This window comes from Apis laboriosa, unplaced genomic scaffold (genome assembly GCF_014066325.1).
Source record: "Apis laboriosa isolate Shangri-la unplaced genomic scaffold, ASM1406632v1 scaffold23_cov150, whole genome shotgun sequence".
In the NCBI taxonomy this organism is placed as follows: domain Eukaryota; kingdom Metazoa; phylum Arthropoda; class Insecta; order Hymenoptera; family Apidae; genus Apis; species Apis laboriosa.
The window spans coordinates 4,539,197-4,564,882 of record NW_025222452.1 but is presented as its reverse complement, the minus strand read 5'-3'; the positions used below and the strand labels follow the sequence as shown (position 1 = coordinate 4,564,882).

The window sequence follows — 25,686 nt, the reverse complement described above, 5'->3', positions numbered from 1 at the left end:
TCATCGGTCTTAAATTATCTGAAACTTTAATCATCCAGATTGTACATATCCGAAACTTTAATCATCCGAAATAAGAAGGAAAGTTTGATTGGACGGGAAGTTTGGACCGGGGGCTTATCTTCGCATCTTGAAAAATATTTTTAATCTCTGTAATTCTAGAAAAAAATCTATGGATTTAAAAATAGAACAGACACGACTGAAATATATTCGAGGAGAATTAACATTTTAGAAGTAGTGGTTATTAATATTCGAAGATTCGTTTAGAATTAGCCGATTCATAAATTTGGAAGGAAATTTATTTAGAATCTCATTAGAATCTCATTACAATAAATCTAACAATTTATCATCGCGTGGAAGAAATATTAATCTCTCACGGAATCAAAAGATCCACGAGAAATCTTCTCAAAGACAATCTTCATCGTGAACAACACATTTCTCCAAATTAATTTATTTATTTTGTTGTATATTTTCTACTTGAAACGAGGTTTTCGACTTCGTTTTAATTAACTTGTTGATCGTTCTACACTTAAAAGTCATCGAGTATCGTTGATATTTATCGAAGTGCAGAAAAGAAAAGAAAACGTACGATGTTGTTGGGCGTGTTATACCGATTATTACTTATTGCACAACATATGATTTACAGAGATCTGACATTAGGCTCCCAGCATGTCGGCCCCGTTACCGCATTTCAATGAAAATTGACAGTTAACGTTGTAAATAAAAAGGAAATACGCTTAAAAAATTGGATCGGTATTTGCGATATTTCAGTGTCAATGAATCGGGAAATATAACCGTATAACTTTTCGAACGACCATGGAAAGCGAATCATCAAGAAAATCGATTAGATCTCTCCTTGTCAGAAATGTATGTTAAATGAAAGTGAGTACGAGACATACAAATACAGATTATCGGATCTGATTTATGTGCTGTCAGGCTATTGTTTCGTTTAAACAGAATAGAAAGTGAATTTTGGATTGACATAATTTGTTCGTTGACCAAACTTTCGATGGACAGGCAATATTTCTTCTGGCGATGTATCTCTTTCTTTTTTTTTTTTTTTTTCTTAAAATTTTTTTAATATACACGCACAGTATTCTTACGTAAGGTAACGTACGAAATTTTAATATCCGATCGAGCGTACATATTGTGGAAAATTTGATCGAATTTTCGATTTCGTGGAAAAACGTTTTCTTTAATAAAAACTTCTACTAGATTTTAACGTTATATCTGAGAAAAAAATATATAATTTCTGAAAGTTGAGATCGGTGAAAGATCCGAGTGAAAAAATCTCGAGATCGGCGCACAAATAATAGAAAAAAAAGCATGGATGAAGATCGAATTGCAATAGATGGAATACGTGCAATCATTGGATAAGAGGATCAATAACCTCTTACAGTAATTTTGCTTCTACTTCTACGCAGCGTGTTCACCGTAAATGATATACACACGATTGCTTCTTCGCTTGTTCGCGAAGATGTTATTTAACTTGTTGGAGAAAATTCTACTCGATAGAATCGGTTAAAAAGATAGTCGACGATCGTTAATTTAATTCCTTCCAAGATATTCACAAGATACAATTAAACGATAAAACTAGTCGCTATACTTTTTCTATCCTATCCTTTAAATTGTACAATATATTAGAATTAATCGTGAAAGTTAACAGTGGATATTGATGAGTTTTTCAATCAAATTGTTAATAACAAGCGACCCGTTATCCGTTCATCGTTTGGTGAAATAAACGAGAAACGATCGCAAAGGATTATCGTTAAATTTCTAACCGAATAAAACAAAATAGAAGGTAATATAAAATACGGTCAATGGATTATCCTCAAGGACAAAAATCCAATAAATCACCGGTGACAATACTTGAGTCGATCAAATAGAAATATTATCGTAGAAAAAAATTCTAACGGGCAAAGATTGGTATGGCGTGCTATAATGGGCCAGGGATCGGTACATGCTATTTCGTAGCCGTCATGCAAATCGAATCAACTTTTTCTTGGAACAGACTCATGGACAATCCGGGACAAGCAGGTTCCCTTGAGTAACCACGGCGAACTGGTTTTAACATAATATTTGGCCTGCGTTCATATGTGTGGAGATATTTGTTACGCGAACGAGGTATAATTATCGGCGACAAACGTGCTTTCTTTCGTATCTCAAGGCTATTACCGAGGGATGCTATTACGATGTTAATCGAGGTGAAAACGTGGCATCGTCTTCTCGAAATTAGAGATCTCTCAATGGAGGTACGTACGCTTTACCTTGGATTTTAATTTTAGAAAAGAAAACGTGTCGTTTTACGTATAAGTATGAATAAATATTAGATCTTAGATATATTTATAGATTCGCTAGCTCGTTTAAATTGAGGAAAATTAAAACTGGTTAAGGATCGATTGAATTTTATTGGAAGATATATGAAATAATTTTTCGTTGAATATCGTTATTATGTTTATTTCATTTGAGAAGATTAAGGATAGATAATAAAGGATTGATCGATTATTTTAATCGAGAATAATCGATTTCGATAACGCGATCTGAAAAATTATTAGTAGAATATGAATTAGAGAAAACTACATTCCTGTCATATTAGCTTTGAATAGAATGTATAATATAGAAAAAGATATTTTTCAGGTAATATAGAGAACGTGTTAAATTTCTAACCGAATAAAACAAAATAGAAGGTAATATAAAACCGGAATGAGGATTTGCATGTACAGGATGTGATAATGGAAGAGAAAGGTTGAACACATGATTGGCAATTTTTAAACCCGAAATTCTGTGTATTCTGATCGAAGCTTATTCACGTGACAAGTATCATATATGCGAAACAAGGCCGGTTGCTTATATTCAATGCTGATGCCTGTATGAACTTGATCCATTAGCATTGTGCAACGTGTTGTAGGTGCGTAGGCTACTCGTTTTACTCGTTCGATTTAAAACAGCTCACGATTGCAAACGTGGCTATTTGCGTTTCATGATTGCCTTAACGCTCGTTTTTCCTATTTACTAATTCTAATCAGATTTAATAAATTCATTATTTGATAAATCCTACAAATGCATCCTTAATATTATTTGATAATTTTAAAGAGGAAAAGCAGCAAACTTTCTAAGAGAAAAGATTCCAAGATTGAAATGGTTCGAAGATGATTCAACATCGAGTGAATATTAATACCTTGTTAGAAGTAAATACGTGAGTAATGCGTTTAAATTATTATATATATATATATCTCGACGATCGAAATAAATGAGGTGAACGCAGGTTAATTAAACGCGGTCTAATGGATAATGGAAAATAACACCGCTTTCGAATCGATCGAATTATAAAACTCGATAACCGGCAATCTTGTTACAGTATTGCATAATATTTATCTCTGTCACATTAACGTTGAAAATACTTTCAAGATTATCGAAAGTGCGACCGATCCTTCTTTTTGCCAATTAAATTTTACAAGATTTATCGAACAAGAATTATGATCGATCTCGCGCACGAAGGCTGCGCCAAGCTCATCTCGATCTCGCTCACGCAAACTTCTAATTATTATCGATTCATATGTGAGACGTAGCTTTAATTTTTCACTCTAAAACTGGTTGGTCAGGTTCCATCGAGTTTTCTCTCCGATCATCGAGTTCACGAGGTCAGTACGCGATTCCTAAAGGTGAAACGAATCCCGGCGATCATCATCAGGAACAGGAACAGGGCAATGAGATCGTGGCAAGCGGTATTGTTCAAAGAATAAATGAATGTGTGCCATTTTAAGATCACGAATCCACGAGAACGATGACCTTAAAAACTTAACCACGGCCACTGACCACGATGATTCATCTGTTTGCTCGCGCGTTAGAGAATCGTAATTAATTTTCAAAGAGATTATAACGACGCTTTCTTCCGAAATAGAGGCTCAAAGAGGTCATTTTTCAACTCTTTCTTATATATCTTATACCTTGATCACGTTTTATTTTTAAATATATAATATATCGAATCATAGTGCTCGTTACGAATTATGAAAATACTTAATCCACAATTTATTTAATTCGTTTCGTTTGGAAACGTTTCTTACTTTCGCGAGGAATGAATCTATGGAGGGTTTCATCTCGAAAATTTTATTCATTTTTCAAAAGTGAAAGGATTATCGAGATGCTCGAGATTTACGTTTTCCTGGATTCTATAAAAAACACGATTACGTACTCGATTATGTATTACGGTAATTTTAAGTTAAAGTTAAAAAGGAAAAAAATCTGTATATTAATTAATGATCGTTTCCTTTCACTGAATCAATTGAATCGTAAAAATATTGATCGCGGCATCTGTATTCCGTGATATTTTTTCGAACTCTGAGAAAGCAGTATGAAAGGAAACTTTTTAGGGTAACAAGCGTGATAAATCAAGGATACGACGAAGAAACCACTTTCGATCTACTATCTTCTCTTTTTTTCCCTCTTGTACGTTATAACAGAAATTAACAATAATTGTTAAGTAATTCTCTCTAACGCTACTTTATATAATACATTTTACCTCTTTTGTTATTCGTTTCTCAATTTCAAACGCAGCTGCGAAATTTATCGATCTTCTCTAATTATACGTTTATTTTATAAACCGTCAATCTAACGGAATATTATTAGAGATCATTATTCATTTCATGTCAATTAGGAATATTATTGAACAAGATAATCGTGTTTAAAAAGAATTCATGCCAGATAATTCGTTTCGAGCCATCGTGGTCTTTTAATGATTAATAACCATTAGCTACGAATGTTGAACGATAGAATTTCGAAAAGCTCATGAAAGCTAGACAAATTGACATTACATTATAGATCCTTCTGTTCATATATCATCGATATATATATAGATTTTTTTTCCTTCTACGTGGAATTTCGTGGTCATTTTGATTCAAGGCAAAGAAGACATATGATCTTTGAAAGCAAATATTAACTTGCTGTTTGTGGAACGTTTATCAAACATTTACATTGGAGATTCGATGTAGATTACGAAGTAGATATAAACTTGACACGAAATTTTTGACTATGAAATTCAATAATTATGGGGGTTTTTCGATTCTTAAAAATATTTTTATATTTCGAAACTGTGTGGACATGGGTGATTCGAATTCAAGATCTGATAAAATATTTTTCTTATCTGATGTATCATTTTATATGTATTTCTAAAGAAAAAATAATTATTTTGAGATTATAGAAAGATACATTCCCTAATTGCAAGAAGGAAAGGATTTCTTGATTTTTTTTCGTTCGCCATTTTATATATTGGAGTGATTATAATCTTTCAAGTCCAGATATTAATTTCGATCTCCGAATTAAAATCTCTTATATTTAAATCAAATAAAGTATAAATTCTTACCGGATTTCGTTTATTAATTCGCTCTTGGCCTCTTTAGATCGCTAGAATTTCATGTCGTTCATAAATATTTCCATAAAATAAGGTCACGAAAGGTCCCGCAAACGGAACTGTCAGATACTACAGAGCAACGAGACGTTTTCAATGAGATAGTAGCTTAGAGTCGTCTATAAATCAGAAATAAATAGCACATCGTTGTATTCTAACGTTTAACGGAGCTTTTAGCAAATATGGTAGCACACAGAGGTCTTCTACGATTAAACGATTGAGTGTTAGTACTTACATATATATATATGTATACAAAACTTCCGTTCCTCAAGAGAGAGTAGAAGAACTATCTTCGATACGATACGATCTTGAACAGCTCGAAGAAACCCTTTAATTTAAAGAGAAAATAACGTAATGATTGTTATATGTTTTCGATAAATCACAAGAAAGTCTATAGTGTTGTCTTTTAAATGAGAACATAATTAAGAATCTAATTGTAAGAAACTAGTCATTGTATTAGATTGATTCCACGATTAAAGAAATTTAATTTTGATATAAAAAAATGACAACCTGATAATTATGATTGTATTTTAATAGGGCCGGTAATTCATTACGTTTTTTTAAAAAGGATCCTCTATCCAGATGCTTTTACTTTGATCTTGACTAGAAAGTTTTTCTAGATGAGTATATCAAGATAATTCCAGGATGGAAATGGTTAAGCCGTATTAAGTTACCTTTGATTGATAATGGAATTAAAATTATTCTTTCCTGCTGAAAAATATTTGTTAAAGTACTTATCAATCTGAAATGAAAATAATAATTTTTCAGTGATTTTCAGTAATGTTCATCGCTCGCAAATTCAATTTTATTGTTGCGTATTTTTTTATACAAGTAATATACTTATATATATATTACAAAAAAAAAATGGGAATTCATTTATAACAGATTAAAATACAGAATGTCACAAACCTTTCTCATTAAATCTCATTCTTCAAATTCTGAAATCTTATTAATATTCATCATGTACGCATGCGAAGAAAAAAAATCACATTTTTTACATAATTTTTTTTTCCGCAATTACAATAATTATATAAAAATTTGCAATTCTTTCAATTATGAGTTAATAACGTGGATAATACTTTTTGAACAGAAAGAGATAAAAAGAAAAAGGAAAAAGACATGAAAAAAAGGAATTCAGGATCTGATGTAATGATTTACAGGTTAAATCGATACGTCTTACCGTAAAACAACGATTTCTAGGAAAAGGCGGTCGTTCGTACTGTTATGGTAACTCTCGGATTACCAATTGACAGTGCTACTTTCAAACGAATCTAATACTTTCTATCGTTCGATTACATTTGCAGGCTGTAGCAATTCGATCGATTTATTCATTGAATTGCCTCGTCAAGCACTTATCGTTTTAACCACTTATCTTGAAAACACCGGGCAAAAAGCATCTTTGTACAATGGTTGCTCCGTTGATTATAAAAACCAGCTACACATTTTGCGATTGTCAATCCTATAGAGAATCTAAATTTCATGATACAAGTCTGATTCATAACCGCGACGTGTACTTCATTTCTTCAATTTGTCACACAGATTGATTTCATCGAGTCGAAGAATATATGTACTTGTTATTTCTTTATCTAACTAACCGCTAAAATATCTCTTCGAATACTTAACAATCACATAGACGGTTTAATAGCATCTCTTATGTTATCGTTACAATTCCCTTCTATTCCATTACTTTTAGAAATCGGTGTTAAAATACTTAATTCTTGATCCGAATTAGGTGGTGTTAACGTATCAGTAGGTGTTCTCGAGATTATTCGCGTTTGTACAGTCTTAGACGAGTCTCTCACAATACCTTCCAATTGTGAACTGTTCGTTTCCATCAGATTATTAACGGTACATTTTTTAAAATGAGTCCTCATATTACTACTTTGAGAAAATCTTAATCCACAATTTGGACAAGAATAAGGTTTAGTCCCTGTATGATAATTAAGATGAGTTTTTAGATGATGTTTCTTCGTGAACGCTTTAGAACATAACGTACATTGATACGGTTTTAATCCAGAATGTAATCTCGTGTGTAACGTCATATTCGATCTATCGGCGAAAGCTTTTTGACAAACTTGACACTGATAAGGCCGTTCCCCGGAATGCGTTCTAAGATGTTGTTTTAACAACATTTTCCTAGAAAATGCTTTTCCACATTGTTCACATTGATGCGGTTTTACTCCGGTATGGATTCTAACATGCATATTGTAAGCGACTCGCTGATTAAAACTTTTACCACATTCCGCGCATCCATATTCTTTTCGGTTACGATGAATCTTCATATGGGAACTTAGATAGCCACGGTCGTTGAAATATTTGCCGCATTCTGGACAGGTCGCTGCGAATTCTCTAGTGCCCTCATGCACGCTTCGGTGGTACTTGTAATTTCGTAGTTGTGAAAATTGTTTACCACAGTCGGTACAACGAAAAGGTTTTTCTCCTGAATGCGTTCTAACGTGCACCTAAATTTGCAATGGAAACGACGAATTTTTATCACTTGTAGATTTTTTTATTAATTGTAGCTAATTTTAGTAATTAATTTAGAGAATTTTTGTAATAAAATAAAACAAGAATTGTAAGTTGCAAAAATTTGTTATAATACTTAGAAAAAGCAATAGTTCGAGTAGATAATATAGAATAAGAAATTGTAAAGAATTATAAATAAAAAAAGCAGAATTTTCTTATTTTGTAGGAATTATTTTACAGGATAAAAAAAATCAAACTTTATTACAGTAATTTGTTCCAATGATAATTATTTGAAATTTTAGCAATACAGGATAAGGAAGTGTCAAAAAAAATCGCAACAATACCTTATACCGACAGTCGTTAATTATAAATGTCAGTAACATGAAATATTAAACAAAAACGAAAAAAAAAGAAGCAGAAAAAGTTATCGGAAGCCAATCAATCAATACCTTTAGAGAGGCTTTGGTAACGAAAGTCTTGCCACACTGATCGCACCTATGATTCTCCTGTGCTCCTTTTCCCCGTTGAACAGCATCCTGACTAACGATGGCATCATTATTGTTCTTATCACTGTTGATAATAACTCTCTCAACAAGCTTATCATCGATTCTCGCCTCTTTCTCCGAGTTCTCAACTTCTAGGTTTGTAAAACGATCGATTTTACCGGTCGACTCGATCGTATCGCAAAGTCTGCTAACAGGATGAGAAATTTCTAACTTCTGTGGCGATTGAGATAGCGTTTGCCCGAAATAGCCACCCTTTTTATTGATATTTATCTGACTATTCTCCATAGGACACGGCAACGTTCTCGTTGTAGAAATTACGTTATTTTGAGATTGTAATATCGTCTCATTGTTTATGATATCATTGTTTATCGATGTAACCATTTGCGTAATCGTCGACGAAGGGATTTGAGGGGAATAAAACTCTTGAGGCCTCGATACCAAGGTAGAATTTGCTTCCAATAATTTGCTACCATTATGGTACGTGACTTCGTGAGTAGTAGGAACTTCAACACCGTAATAATGATCCGCAGAGTTTTTAGAGAACTGTCGATTAGGACTGATAGAGATCACAGAAGATCGCGTAGTTTCCAACACACGTAGGTTTTCCTCGCTTCTCTGAAACAAAATCATCGAAACCTTTACTTCCTTTCTCTATTTTCTATCTTTCATCGCTGGTAATTAATGTTATTAATTATACAACTTGTACACTTTAATTAATCTCCTCTCTCTCTCTCTCTCTCTCTCTCTGTTTATCCGATTTTTTCGTTTAAGTTTAATCACTTTTTTAAAACGATTAATTGATTAGAGAAAATCATTAGAAACGATTGAATTTAATTCAGCTCGGAAGAAGTGTAAATTCGATCGATATAATTATCAATTCTTAATTAATTTTTGTTTTCAAGTTACAGGATCCAATTTAACTATCAATTAATTCTGATTTGTAAACATTTCATACATCTATATTTGATTTTACTTTATCGGCTTCGATCCGGTTTTCGCAATTTATCATTTCGATAACATAGCATCCATGGATCGGTAATTCCAACAAAAGCAGATGGAAATTAGAACGTACGGTTATCTAAGTGGAATATTACGCGAGGAATATATTAAATGATAAAAACAGTAATTTAATACTACATTCTCTAATGATATTTAATGTATTATCAAATTATGTTTACGGAAATAGCCAAGCAGTGACAATTATTTTAAAAATATAACGCAACATGAGAAAATAATGTTGCACAAGATTAAGTAGCAATAGTATGCATCATATCCTTGCATGATCTTAATTGATAAAGCAAATAAATTCGTAATTTTTATTCCCAAAAATATTAAAATCTTTCACCCGATTTCTACTTGATTTCTACGCCGCTCAAGTATCAATTTTCGCATTTCGATAAAACCATGCGTGCACGCGTATCAACAACACACTTTTTTAAAAAGAAAGGTGCATCTTGTTGCAACTGTGAGTGAAAGAAAAATAAAGAAGAAGATTTCGTGTTGAGATACGTAGAATCAGGTTGCGCAAGGTTGTAAAGTAATCGGAAAAAATCTGGAGCATATCAGTGCACGTGTCGAAAGAGAAAACGTTCCTCTCCAGATTACTTGTAATAACACGTAAAAGGGTTTCTCGCAGCTGGCCGGTGCTACCAGCTGGTCTGGCACCTTCTGGCACCAATCTGGAAAAAAGAAACGGAGTGGGAAAAAAAAAAAAAGCAATGCGACAGAGAATGGGGAAAAAAGGGGGAGGTCCAGACGGAAAGGGAGAATGAAGGAAAGGAAAAAAAAAAAAAAAAAAAAAAAAAGAGCAAAGAAATTCATCGTGTGTAACTGATAGTTTCATTAATAAGAATGACATTGGGCCAAGCAGCTGGTGTTGTGGACACATCTTATCACCTGGCACCATCGAATTAACCGTGGCCCGTTAAATGAGTGGCCTGCAGAGAAGTGCACACCCGGAGAAGCACTGATTCCTCTGCATATTTCAGCAGAAGAAAGCAAAATGAACGGCTGGCATATCGGGACGCGCACGATTCAACGGCGTGCTTTCATTTGTGGTGAAAGGTCGATGAAGAATAAGTGGGTTCTGCTTGTACTCCCGACTCTTCTCGCTTCTTTCTTGTTTCCTTTATAAATAACAAGCGATCGGTTTGTACAGGGTGGTTTGCATCAATCGGTCGTTATGATTTTCGAGCAACCGTATCGATAATTTAATAAAAAGATTAATAAAAAAATCGAGGGATAATACTTCGAAAGTATAATTCTTCTTTTCTATAAAAAAGGAAATCGTTTAGTCTTTTTTTTTTTTTTTTTTTTTTTAAATCGTATCTTGGATTAAAAATCACTTTACAATTCTCTCACGATCATTTTATAACCGTGTCTTGTCTCTAAGATCGTAGCAATCGATTTTCATTAGAACGTCTGGTACACATTTGATAGAGACTTCATGTTGTTCCTCTTATTTTTTTTTTTTTTTTCTTTCTATATCCCTCTCTCGTCGAGATCAAAATAACGATGTATTTTGAAGATATCGTCGATGAAGATGCTAAACTGTAACACTTTTAACAATATAGAATGATCGAAAGATACGGATTTGACGGATCACGTTCGATCGATCAATAATGAATTGTATGCAAACGATTAACAAGGACCTAGTTTCGTTTTACCGATTGATCCCTCTATACCTTTATAGTTGGTACGTTCTAACGTCAAATGAACAATTTCTGCTCTACTTGCATCAGCAACGATAGGTACATTCTTCTTTTACGATTGACAAGGAAGATAACGATTTCAGTCATGAAGCAGAAATAGGATTGGCAAAGTTACCGGCCCGATTAACCTTTTAACCGAATGATTTGGAATAAACAATATTTCATGTGCTCGGCATGCGAATAGTTAAATCACAGATGGCGGTTCACTGATCGTAGTATCGCGTGTGCATTCGTTGCAAATTCAGCAAGTAACGTGCTTATGTAGATTTTTTTCTTCTTCTTTCTTTTTTTTTAAATAAAAAATAAAATTGGCAATACAACGTTGGCAAAAGTCTAGGTTTAGTTGGAACAAAATTCGAAAATTTTTATTTTCAAATTATTCGAGGAAATGCACTAACGATGACGAAGCGGTGATGTTTAACTTTCGAAGCTTAACTATTAGATATTATTCGATCAAATTGAAAAACACCGGTTAAAGAAGAAATCGAGTTCTGAGATAAATGAGTAAAATATTTTAGCTATCCTCTTCGAAGGAACGAGTTCAAATTTTAATAAAATTTTAATAAAAGACAAATGGTGGAAAATATATTTAAAAGCCATATAACGTTAGACCGATCGCGGACTTTCCATAAGTGTTTTATTCCTGAAACGGGGACGATCTCGAGCAATACAGACGGGTGAATGTTATGCAATGACCCGAGCATGTTCGAGAGATCATCAAACGCGAGAGGGAAAAGGAGGAGGTGGAGAAGCAAAAGAGCGGAATGCTGAACGCAGTGATTTCGCAGTAAAGATTTACAAAACGAAGGAAAGGGGGGAGGAGGAGGGTTAAAAGAAGAAAGAAGGTAAATATGCATTAAACGGTCAGCTGATTTTACGATGAAAATACGATCGATATATAATAAGGAATCCCGTCTTCTTTTTGGCGCGTCTAATTTGCAAAAATAAGAAAATATCCGCGATAATTCTAAAAAATAATTATGGAAAAAAGAGAAGAATTAGAACGTGTATAAAACATCTACGTGATGTTTCCACTCGATTAGCTTTTAAGACGATTCATCCTATCAGCGATAGGATGAATCTCGTGTCGCGGAAGAAAAATGCAAATATTTTGTTAATCATTGGATACATTGACGATTCGAATCAGTGACATTTCCAACTTCGAAGAAAAAGTTTCAGAAGTTGCTTAAGCTTTCATCTCTGATCATTAGTTCCAAGCATTTCCATTTCCTGTACAATTTTACTTTAAGAATGAAATAACGGTCCTAGATAAAATTGCTTCGTCATTTGCCACGAATACTAATAATTTAATTAACGATGGAATAACGCGTTCAAATTAGACGCTTCAAATTTTTGTGCAAATTCTTTTCAGAACGAGGGAGAAACACGAGGGAAGAGATTGTATTGGAATTGAAAAAATTAAATTCAAATCTTGTTTTAAAAATATTAAAAAAAAATTTCCTTGCTATCACTATAGCCTCCGTATGGTAGGGAATCTCGAAGGATGAGAGCACGGTCCCTCCTTCTTCTGATCAAAAGCCACGGATAAACAAGTTACTTTCTGCACGAAAGGATAGAGATTGCTACCGAGTAAGATTAGTAACCCGATCTAAGCGAGATCCGTGTATGCAACGTGATGTAACAATATGAAGGCACGGAACAGAAATCGGTAATTGTATCTGGCCGATAATCGACCGAACAAATTCATCGAGCGTTGTGCAATTGAAAATCCGACGTATTACGAAAAACTCCTCGAGTTACTTTATCGTGCCGAATTTTCTGCAATCTCTCTCTCTCTCTCTCTCTCTCTCTCTCTCTCTCTCTCTCTCTCTCTCTCTCTTCCTCAGCGCATCAAAACTCAGTGCTCTAATTTTCATGAAAGTAGTGAAAGGAAACAGCTATCTATCTTGGCAATATCTTCTGATCTTATTTTCTGATGGAACAGTCCGACAACCGAGAGAGAGAAAAATCTCAAAACTGTTATGAAGCGGCTCCATTTTAATTTTTTATCACTTGGAAAGATTATAGATCAATTGTAGAAAACGTTCTAAATTCGTTTCGTGGATAGGTGCAAATGTATCCATAACATAACGAGTTCTCGTTCATTATTCCTCTCTAATATATATTCAGAACATGGAATCGAATGTTCGAAGAACGATAAGTTTACGAGATAAATAATATTCTGAAAGGAATAGTGTAACGGAGAAGTGTAATGGGCACCTTGAAACAGAAATCTCGACTCGCGTATAACTTCAAGCAATGCGAGATGTTTTCAGAATATTCAATCCCGTGTAGAGCTAATGGAAGCTGCGGAGGATCATTTAAATACTCTTCTATTATTTACGCAACGAAAAATTCACCGTTAATATTTCGAAGTTCCTTCGAAATATTGCTCCCCCAATCAAACGAAATCGTACGTGAATAATTTTGCAACCGTATTAACTCTACAGATGGATAAGTAGATTCTTTAAATATCTTTTATACGAAATATTACCAAGCTGGTTCGTTCAAGTTACTTGATACATATCTACTTATAATTAACATCTCTTGATCCATGATTTTTCTTGCAGAAGAATCCTAATCTCCTCCTAATCATCTCTAACATTTGTAATACCACTATATCCTATTCTACCGCAAAAAGCAGGATTATCGCGCAAAAAGAAGAAAAAAACAAATCACAAAAGACACTTACAACGTTCTCGACGTGAGGCTGAAGAAGTGCCATCGGCTGCATTTTCGGCAAATGATAAGGCTTGACAGTCTGTTTCCACGGCGAATCTATCACCCTGTTTGCCACTTGTCTCCTCGGCGATCTCCAGACGAAACAACTCTCACGACACGTCAAATCTTCGCCGAAATCCGCCCTTTCGCAGGATCTAGTAGATTCCGATATGGGCGCGGTTCTAATCTGAGCGGGGCCGATCCGAGAACGAATCACGCTAAGACGATCCTCGGCAATCTTCCCTTGCTCCAAATTACAATCACCATACGTGGATAAATCGTTTCCCAGAGCGTCTTCTTCGTCCCCGATACGGGGACTTCGGCCACTTCTCATCCTCGCCTCGGGCTGTTCCGATCCACCATCGCGAGGAGGATCGTAGGTCGTCCCCGTCGAGAAGGATAACAACTCGCCGCGCTGTCGAAAAGCCTTCTCCGAAAAATCACAGCCGTTAAAATGATTTTCCCAGTGGCGATTCCCAGTCGGGACGTCGCCAACCCTATCGATCCTCGCCACCACGGAGATGGGACGATACCGCGCGACGTCCGGCTGACTCGTCCTCCCCTTATCCTTATCCGAATGCTGATCTACACCGTGAACCGTCTTTTCCCGCGCGACGCTCGCGAAAGGAGGAGGAACGGGCCAGTACGAGGTTGTAGAGCAATATTTACTTGGCCCGTATCTCGATCCGGCAAAGTTCATCGATTCAGGAAGCGGTCCGATTTCTCTCGCGGTTTCCAAGGACTCGATCGCCGGATAGGATTCCCGTTTGGCCGCGGGATCTTCATCTTGATTTATAGAACGGGGACGGTTCAACCAACGGTCGCAGCACGGATACTGATCGCACCGAAGGTACTTGGGGTTGATCTTCACGTCCTTGATGTCTTCCTGCTTGCAATCGGATTGCGCGCAAGTCATTACGAGGGGGACGGGCGGAAGCGCGATGTGGAGGGCCTCGGCGGCGTGGAGGAACGCGTTGAGACGAGGGCGAGGGACCGTCGCGCTTCCCGTGTACACGAAGCCGAGGATCGCTGCCAATTCCGGGGCCTCCACCCCTGCAAGGATCACCGTGATGGGCTCGCAATGGGTGGACGTTTTGCTGTGCGCGAGCAACACCTCCTGAAAGAGAGAAAACAAGGTCGGAACTGGATTATTCGATCGAGAGAGAGTTTCGCGAATATTTTTAACGAGCATTCGTGCCTAGATTATACGCGAAATTGTGAAATTTCGCTGTGACGTGGCCAACTTCCTGGCTTCGGAGTTGGACGACACGCTGCATTCCACGCCGAGAATTTAAATTCCGCGTGTGCGTTCCAGAGGGGAGACCTCTTTCGGTTCTGGGAAAAGGTCAGAGATGATCTCGTATCCTAGATTCGTTCGTTTTGAAAGAGTACTCTCGTCTCTGCTAATTTTATTCAACGTGCGGCCAAGAAAGAATTTAAGCGACCGTTTCTTGAGATTTTATAACGCGATGAAAACGGTCTTTTTCGCTAGATGAATTATCATAAGTTTATCTCTCGAGGTTTTAACGTAACTCAACTTTTATCATAGATCGAAGACAGTTTTAGTTGGGACGTTTACTTTCCTTAATGAGCTTTATAATTCTATTGGTCGTATAAAAAGAATTTTATACAGGAATTTATAATAGTTTATAAAATTTCATCGACTATCTGAAAAGATTTTACTTCAACCACGAAAGATATTTTAAATGAAATTATAACGAGTTCACCTCTTGATCTCATCTGTTCACAGAGAGACTTCATCTTATCTATATTATAAATGAATTTTCGCTCGAAACGAGAGCGAAATGAGTGGTATCCTTGCGATATCCTCTTCCAATGCGATTAGAACGTGCAACTATGTTTCTAATGCAACCGAACGCGTAAGTAGAATCGGTGCGAGTTCTCTAAATGGCTCGGCCGGATCGCGATCCACGTCCGTGTGCGCGATGCAAAACATTCAACGACGTAAGCGTTATCTTGGATCATAAATCTTCAGAATAGAAGAACGCAGAACGATCGTGCATTTCGAATTGGCAAGAAAAGAATATTCCGACTGGTTGTATGTGGTGAATGAGAAAATTAAATGAATCGAGATATTTAACCGTATATAGCATACGGTGTAATAAGATTGTGAAAAGCTCGTTGTGATTATATAAATTACTTCAAAGATAATCGAATATTAAAAAGCAATAACTTAGAAAGATAAAAATAAGTAAAAAAGTTCAAGGTAGACTGGGTTAATAGGTTGTATGCCTTGTATAACACCGCTATCGATAAATTGCTCGTATATATAATAGTATAATATCATTTTTATGTTATATTTATAACGAAAAATAATGATTTCTTGATTGCTTGATTGATATGTCCTTTTCGATTTCCTATGATTTTTTCTTATTATTTCGACGATTCCATGATTCTGAACAGAAAGCAAAAGAATGTATTGAATGTAATTCCTCGAGTACAAAAATTTTGAGTCTGAACTTATCAAATGGACCAAGCCATTGAAAATGTCAAATGTCGCCAACTCTGTTATCAATTATACGTTTTTTACTTATTATAAATGCGATAGAATTAAGTATCATTGCTCAGAAAGCAGTCTGTCGTTCTTTTTTACTGTATCATACAAAATACATTAATAAATGCAAATAAATATATCGGCGAATCTATGAATAATCGAATATAAAGATAGCTGCAATTCTATCAGATTTGAATTTTTCATTTTTTTTCTTTTGGATTGCTGTACGTACAAATTAAAATGAATCCAAAAAATTAATGATATTTCGCAATATGTCGTTCGTAAAATGAATAAAATAGAATAATTTTCCAATAATATGCGAGATATAAAATGGATATAAAAAAAAAAAAATAAAATAAAATAGGAAAAAAACCCTAGAAATCGGTAAACATTACAAGAATTTAAAACGAAGAGAAAAACCAATTGAAAGTTTCGAACACTTTTAACACGTAATTCATAGTAGAAAATAATTTAAAAGATAAATTATTCGATATCAACGACTCTTTTTACACGTAATAAGTAACGTATAATTATTACACTAATTTTCTAACGAGATAAAACCGTGAACGATAGCACAACGTAAGTAATGGCCATCATTAGAGAACCGCAGTGAACTTTTCTTTGATGCATAACCAGCCGATGTCACGATGAGAGAAGCACGCGGATGGAGAAAGGTTGCCGATCGATTTCGTATCTCGAGAAATCATTTTCAAACGTATATACATAATTATCTAACCCATAATTCTGTTTTTCCTTCTTTTCCCATCTATAAAATGTAACAACACCTAGAGAATTCCATGAACATTCTGAAAATAACTGTTCCATTAATCTATATTAAAATTAGAACGACGTGATTAATAAGTTTCCGCTGTTTTGTACGAATAAGGTCAAATTAATTAGAATTAGCAACAACGTGATTATTTTTACTACCATTTTTTGCCGGTACGATTATTTTTGTGAGAAATGTAGAAAACATTTTATTTCTTTCACTTTCTACAATTTCCGGTATTAAATAATTAGTAGAAATCAGCTCGATATCGACGAATTCACGATTATATTTTAGTATTATACATAATACCTTTCCATTTATAATCAGATTAACTAGTCTCTTTTTCTATTCATTTTTCCTATCCATTCTATCATGAGATATGACGCATCAAAAAGAGAATTAGTTTTCGAATATTTGTTTTATAACCAATGAATCAATTGAATGAAATGTTAATGTGGCAGATTTAAAGTAATTATTGTATTAAATTTGTATTAAAATTGTATTTATAAAATTGTATTTATAAAATTGTAAAAAATCAAAGAAAAATTTTTAAATAAAATTGTAAAAAATTTCTAATTATTCCTAATTATAAAAATTTTGACAATAACAAATCAATAATTTGATATGAAACTATTGTGAAACTATTGGAAAATACAATTTAGATAATCCTATAGAATCAAAAATATCTCGATATTAATTTTCAATTATATCAAATTAAAAATATCATTTAACATTGAAAAAATAAAAAAAATCTCTAAATATGTTTTATCAATCATTTAACTAGTTGTAAATTATAAATTGAAATTATATACTTGTTGCAAGAAATGTTACACAAGATGTAGTTCCTGGATCATTTTATTATTTCTACTTTTAGTAAATAATCATCCATAATAAATTATTCTATTAAAAAGCGGTACTATATTGTTGCATTATTAAAGAATCTAACAAATGATATTAAAAAAAAATTGATTCGAATCGAGATCTCTTATAAAATAATTTCCGATGTTGTTGCACGTAAGGATTAATCATGGTTTTACATAAAAAGTTGAACAAATATATATCTGTAAAATTTTTGTTATACATCTAATATAATATTAAATTGTTTTACAATTAATTCTATTTTTAATTACTAAAATTTTGCAACAATTCTTCAATTGACTTTTTCATATAATATTATTTATCATTATTTATCATTTATTTTCATTATTTATCATATATTTTTTAGAAAATATTTTGTCGATAAAATAGAAAAGTAAAATAATTATTGAATAAACGAGTAAATTTAGGATTGCAATAATTTAAATATATCCCATGTATATACATCCATTTTTATCGATTTTAATGTCGATAAAATCTTAAAAGCTTTTTTTGTCAAGTGATTAGAAGAGCATATATTAAATCACACTATATATATATATATATATATTTAATAAAAGAACATTTAATTTCATTTTATGAATTCATACTATGTTTTACCACTTATACCGTTAAATCTATAAAAAAATAAAAAAAAATGTTTTGCATGATTATCATTAATTAGAAAGAATTTAAAAATATTAAAAGTCCATCCGATGTGACTATTTGATTTTAATTTTAAATTTTCGACTCAAAACGAAGATAAACACATTCCATCGTGTCATCATTTTTCAGTTCTCTAAAAATCAATTTACCTATTAATTTCTTGACTAATTATTATTAATTGATTTAATTTGTGAATCCAAGATAATAAAATTATTAATTAATTTCAATGAAGAATTTGATGGAGATTACAATATTTATATATGTACTGTGATAAAAAGATGATAACATATAAATACACACATATACATATATAAAAAATAAATAAAAAAAAATAATGAATGAAATTTTTTATATATCGTTCAAAAATATTTAAATTATAAATAGGAAACAATTTTTAATAAAAAAAAACAAATTTTACAATATAAATACATAAATCTGTAAATACAATCTTAAAAATATAACAATTAAACAAATATTTTAACCAAAATTTTCATTTTCTTAAAGATAAAATATAAAACAGTGAATGGAGTAATTTCAATGCATTTATAAGAAATAAACGAGCATAATATAAATAATATATATATATATATATATATATATATAGATAATATATAATATTATATATTATATATATAGATAATAGATAATATATATAGATGTATGTATAAATATATATATATATATATATAATATATACATATATAGTAGTATGTAGTAGATAGTTGCAAAAAGATAATTTCATTTTCCATTTACAAAAGGCACATTGTACATAGAAAAAGATCAACAGCTTGCATACACGAGACACGTCATTCATTCTTGTTTATGACAATTCCCTAGAGAGGCGACAACGTGTACTATCTTGAATATAGTGAATCAACTGCTATAAAATAGCTGCGTGCAAGTATTTTAATGGTACCGTAAGCCGCTATCTGGTAGATCAAGCGCGGCGTTTAGCATGCATCAACTGGCTTAACGCGTACAGTCCTACGTGCTAGAACCTCTCTTGTGCTCTTTTCAAGTGACCGAAACGGTAAATGATATCATTAGAGTGCACTGACCCACGAATATCGAGATAGATTATCAACATACACATATATTTATAAATGCCATTGAATTTTTTCTTATAAAACTGTCTATCAAGATAGTATTTCAAAATATATTCTGTTTATCGATTAATTGATGAAATTAATTATCTTAATTATCTTCGCATTTTGTTAATTACAACAAAATTCTAATTCTAATTTAAAATTAAATGAATGCTTTATCTCGAAATTATAATTTTTAATATTAATATTAATTCCAAAATTAATATGGAATTAATATGGAATTAGGACAATCATAAGTTAAATTATTAAAAAAACTAGTTTTGATATTCTCATCATCAATTTCTAAGATTAAAGATGAAGTTATTCTGATCGAAGATTAAGTAACATTGTTTTTCTTCTTGATTACGAAATGATTCGCTGTGCATGGAGACACATTAGATTTCTAACTCAACTACCTATCATTCCAGCTACTTTTCTATTTAGTTCGTCAATTATTTCAAACGTAAAACATGTTCCATCGGATTTTGGCGTTGACTATCTAAAAATGGCTCGAGTCAGGAAGCGTGACATTGAACAGTAATAGCCCATACGCGGTGCAAAGAAAATTTCTGGAATGGCATAAAATAAAATGTTTAGTTATTTAAGTCATCGACGTAACAGAGAAATTGTAACAGAGTGTATAATATGGCAATTAACCGGATGACAAAAATGGTAATGAAAGAAAACGAATCCCGTAAATAGTATTCATTATCGACCGGTTAAACGTGAAATCCGAAATTAGCAATATCGAGACAACTTTGTCATTTTGTATGTTTGTTTTCTCAGAGAGAGAAGGGGGGGGAGAGAGAGAGAGAGAGAGAGAGAGAGAGAGAGAGAGAGAGAGAGAGAGAGAGAGAGAGNAGAGAGAGAGAGAGAGAGAGAGAGAGAGAGAGAGAGAGAGAGAGAGAGAGAGAATGAAATAGAAAAGGGAAAAGGAAAAACAACAAATTGTATGATGCATGAACCAAGAACCTTTCACAGTGGAGATTTGCAAGATATAATTTTTAAGATAAGTTCTCCAATGTTTATCGGGTAAGCAATTGAACTGAAAACGATTACCAGAAAATTGTAGACTAAGTCGACAGGTAAACTAGAAACTTTGCAAAGATGTGGGATAGAGAATGATGATTATGTAATGGCATGGATGGATTAAAGTTCGATGAAAAGCATATCAGCAAATAGAAAGGAAAAAAGAAAAAAAAAATAAAATCTATTTCACGTATCTATGGAAAATATATAAAACCTACCATCGAATATTTAAAATTAAAATTAAAGTAAATGTAATTGTTTAGAATAATTTCATTATTATTGAATATTATTTAATAAGAGAATAAGAGAATATCTCTTGATTTCTAATTCGATTTGAATTAATTAGCATCATGATGATATGAAAACTGAATGATTAATTTCTTTTGTTTGAAGATTAATTTCTATCTTTGTTAGAAATCTAAAATTGTTATTATAATTATTTTAATACATACTCATTGAATATATCTGATTATCATAACAGAAATTAATGTACAAATAAATAAATTTTAGACCTATGATAATTTAATTATTTCAATTAGTTTTGTTAACGTCTAAATGATTTTTAATTAAGAATTAAAAATTAATTTATAAGTAGCATTATTCTATGAATTTTTTGATTTATAATATAATATTAATGCATATTTGTCTCATAATTATATTTCATATGTATGTAATACTTTCCTGTTTCTTGTTCAATTTCTTAGAATATCCTTTTCGTTTCAAGAATCATATTATTAACGATAAATTCTACGCATTTTATTAAATCAATTTAATAAATATAATCATCAACTTTGTATTTTATGATTTCAATGACTAAACTCTTCAATCATTAGACTTTTAAAATGCAATTTTATTGATATTATTTGTGTTTATTGATCTTCTTTATTCGTATGTTTAATATTTAATATTTAAATTACTAAAATATTATAGCATAATAAAATTTATTTAACGAAAGTAAAGTTTTTAAAAAAACGAGAAGAAAAGAAAAAATTAATTTCAATTCGCTTTCATTATCTATTTAATTTCACATAAAGCGATTCTATTTGTATCGTTTATTATTCTAATTGAATTAGAATATCTAATATCTAATAGTTAACGATTAACGTGATTCATCATATCTTTAAACAGAAATTAAATCATTTTATGATGGACTTTAATCTCCATTAGTTATATTATAAATATTTGATTGCAATCAGTATATTTAGAATGGTATTTTTTTCATATACAAGCAAAGAAGTTACATTTATGAATGGCCGATATAACGTATATGCGTTTCTTTTTTTATTTTTCAGTATTTGAAACACTGTTGCTCCCGTAAGTAGCAATAATTTATGTTTTTTATTATAAATTTAATATGATATTACTATTCTATATATTATTCTATATAATTATTGATATTAATTATTAATTATTAACTAAATCATTTTAAAACAAAACATTTGCATAACACACTTATATTTGGATAAATTTTGATAAATTTCTTATTGTATCTTGTAAATTTCATTATAAAATTATTTTGTAAATTACAAAGTTTTTTCTTTCTATTAAATTCTCAAAAGTGAAATATAACACTGACCTGTAAATAAGGACTGGCAGCTGAAAGAACCAAACGATGTGCCAAGAATTTTTGTCCACCAGGACAACAGAGAGTCACATCGGCAAATCTTTGGGACAGCATCGCTTCCTTTAGAAATTCTCCAACATCCGGCGCCCGTCCAGAAACTCGGATCACTTCTCCCATCATGCTCCAATTTGATTACGATAACACACTAATTTTTATATTTTTCAGTCGGTTTAAAACAATTTGAAAAATCACCATGTGTTCCAGTTTCTTTCCATAATATGTTTCATTAGCAGAATATGTTTGTTAAATGACGTCAATTAAGATATGATTCCATTTTGTTGATTCACGTTTCACTTTAAAACACTGATTTCCTTATTAAACGTATCCATATGATGAAATGATCAAGAATTGTTATTGAAGTTTCTTGACGTTATAAACGAAAATCAATTATCTGTAGAATAATTTCGATGTCCAATATAACCAGTGCTACAATAGAAAGAAACAAATTCTGATCAGATATGAATTCTAATAAAAAGTTTGTAAAACTTTTAAAAACTTTTAAAAAAACTTTTAAAAAAACTTTTAAAAATGATTCGATATTCAAAATTTAATTTGTTCAAATAATTTTTCTTATAACTTTTTATTCATATATATTTTTCTTATAAAATGCAGCTGACATGTAATTGATAACTTTTCTTGATGGTTTGATATATTTAAAACATTTTATAAAATATATTATGACTATTAATTTTAGAAAACTTCATTTAATAAATTTAAATTTTATTAAAAATAAATAATTAAAATATATATAAAAATCTTCTCCATTTATAGCTCAAAAATAAACAATAATATTTTATTAAATATAAACATGATTTGCAATATTCTGTGTATCACAAATGACAAAGTATATATATATATATCATTTATTTATAAGCTATAAATATCCACGTGTAGAGAAATAAATTGCCTAATAATTTCTAGAGTGAGATATCATCACTTTATATTATAATAGCAGAAATTGATGAAGGCTTATATTATTATTATATTAGTTTATTACTTGATCTAGCGGTATGCAGACCACGACTAATATCATTGTACTGTGAAATTAGTTTGTGGCCAAGAAATTGATATTCTATAAGATACCCTAGCAAGCAAAACATAAAACACGTAAGTAGATTAGACCCTGTCATATGCGTGGTTGAAAAATTTCTCACGTGTTTGCGATTTTAATATATACTAATTTTAATATCACTTTGCATATGCTTATCAATTAGAAATAAAAAATATTATATTCTTAAAATTTTTATAATTAATATAATTTACTTTTAAGATTGTTATACTCTTAAATTCTTAAAGTTTTTGGAATTTTAAATTCTTTCTCGATATTGAATTTTCAGAAAGTCATGAATTATTATGTTTTTCAATTTCCAAATTTTTTAATTATTTAGTATCTAGATTTTGAAATCTTTGAAATTCATAAATTTTCACATTCGAAAAGTTGCATAGAAATAAACAAAATATATACATACTTATTGTAAAGTAAACTTATTAATCTCTTATTAAAGAAATTAACTGCTAAATTTATAATCGAACGTATACTTGTTCCCTTGTCAAATAATTGCCAAAATGATTTAGAACGATTTGGTAGCTTTGATACGTTTAGTTGTTATTACAATAAAAACACTAAGCTTTCAATTTGTATCGATACGGAATTATTACTTTCAAATTTATTTAAATTTACAGAATTAAAACAATTAAAATATAGAATATATAGAACATAAATTGGAAGATCAATCTTATTGCAAAGTTAATATTTTATATTAATTGTTGTAGAAATATATATATATATATATATAAATGTTAAATGTTTTAAAATTATTTACCAATTATCATAATTTATTCAAAAGAATCAATAATTAATGAATAATTATGTTAAAAGATTTCAATATTGTTTAACAACTTAAAAAATAATTTGCAATATTTTTGATAGAATAAAAACGAAATGTGTTCCATTAAGTACAGCAAAATGTTTCTATAATACATATATTTAATATACAATATTTAATATTATATCCATTATTTGTTTTTTAATTTGAGTTATATTTTAAATTAGATTTGTATAATCTATATATATATAGAATATTATCACAATAATATTAATTAAATTTCCACACCAAATACTTATTCTCATAATTAATTAATTGATCACGATTGATTAATCGTGATTGTACAAATTTCGGTATAATCTCGATATTTTCTTCATATTTCTAATATAATTGCTACGTTATTGCAAATCAATTTATGCTATAATATTATAAAATAATTCGTTAACTCGTAAATTTTGTACAAGTTTTTGTACATATAATGACTTTTATCTTTGATTTTCCACTACACTATTTTTTCCAACTTATTATCAATATAGAAATTTATCAAAATTTGAAAATTTTTACATTTATCTTAGAATTATATAATTTTATTGTATATTGAAACATATTTATCAATTTATTAATTTATTGTTTCACACACTTCGCTATCTTTATACACTCCATATAATTTTAGAATTCATTTATTTATATCAATCACTTTGTTAAATTGTACTATACTTTACACTACAATAACAGAAATCAATCGATATTCAATTATTTAAATTCAAAGTTTGTAAACATCTTCATTGATTTGATATTTCGATAATCGAAATCTATAATCGAAAGAATTTAAGGTAAAAATTTTAAATTTAATAAAAATTTAACAAATTTATCAAAAAACATAGATTTATTAATATTATATAAGTAAAATTATTTAAATGAATGTTTAATTTTTATCATATAAAAAAAACACTCTCTAAGAAATGTTCACTTTCGTTGATTCCAATGCAAACATTTCGCATTGCATCTAACCTCTTTATGTAATTGATTAGTTCTTTAAGAAATTGTTTAATCATTTATTTTCATTATTTTTTTATGTTTTCGGCAAAAATCATTATAATAAAACAATTAAAATTAAAATATCAATCAAAGATTTTGTTGTTAGATAATAATCTGTTTCGAAAGAAAATATTTCCGTGAGAAGAAAGAGTTTTCAAAAGGGATGACAGATAAAATAACTAACCGTAGAGAACGCGTTTTTCTCAGATGATTCAATATTGTACGTGTTAAAACAAGTATAAAAATCCAACATGATAAAACAATATGCAGAATAGAATAAGAGTTCACTGAGAACTCGCGGTAATTCTGTGAATCACAAAATGATTACGAGATACCCGTCGCTGAACAACTCAGCACGGCGACTGCCATATGAAATCTTCAGGTGAGTAGAAACCACCTCTGCTCCTTGCAGTTTCTCAACGGAGAGAGAACTCGAAAGAACTCCTCCCATATCAATGTTTTACTCCCTCCTTA

General features: G+C 31.2%; 1 protein-coding gene across 3 annotated transcripts; it reads right to left on the bottom strand.

The window, feature by feature from the left end:
• Positions 1 to 5,046: 5,046 nt before the first annotated feature.
• Positions 5,047 to 25,534, bottom strand: LOC122713181. Of its 3 annotated transcripts, XR_006346464.1 has the most exons (8): positions 25,397 to 25,534; positions 22,301 to 22,774; positions 13,777 to 14,922; positions 8,317 to 8,988; positions 6,582 to 7,863; positions 5,956 to 6,143; positions 5,637 to 5,729; positions 5,047 to 5,520 (listed from the first exon to the last, which is right to left on the bottom strand). XR_006346464.1 is itself a non-coding variant. In XM_043933390.1 (6 exons), the coding sequence occupies exons 2-6, from the start codon at positions 22,466 to 22,468 to the stop codon at positions 7,027 to 7,029; spliced, it is 2,757 nt and encodes a 918-aa protein (XP_043789325.1). In that variant the 5' UTR covers positions 22,469 to 22,774; positions 25,397 to 25,534; the 3' UTR covers positions 6,212 to 7,026. The 3 variants fall into 3 exon arrangements, 2 of the variants coding, with proteins under 2 accessions (XP_043789325.1, XP_043789324.1); XM_043933390.1 differs by lacking the exons at positions 5,047 to 5,520; positions 5,637 to 5,729; positions 5,956 to 6,143 and having other exon boundaries at positions 6,212 to 7,331; positions 7,398 to 7,863; XM_043933389.1 differs by lacking the exons at positions 5,047 to 5,520; positions 5,637 to 5,729; positions 5,956 to 6,143 and having other exon boundaries at positions 6,212 to 7,863.
• Positions 25,535 to 25,686: the final 152 nt, after the last annotated feature.

Excerpts from the sequence above, each read along its gene's own strand:
- LOC122713181 (XM_043933389.1), bottom strand. The coding sequence starts at position 22,468 with ATGATGGGAGAAGTGATCCGAGTTTCTGGACGGGCGCCGGATGTTGGA. Across the intron at positions 14,923-22,300 it reads CTGCCAGTCCTTATTTACAG|GAGGTGTTGCTCGCGCACAG; the intron begins GTCAGTGTTATA and ends TCTCTCTTTCAG. Across the intron at positions 8,989-13,776 it reads AGCCTCACGTCGAGAACGTT|AGAAGCGAGGAAAACCTACG; the intron begins GTAAGTGTCTTT and ends ATTTTGTTTCAG.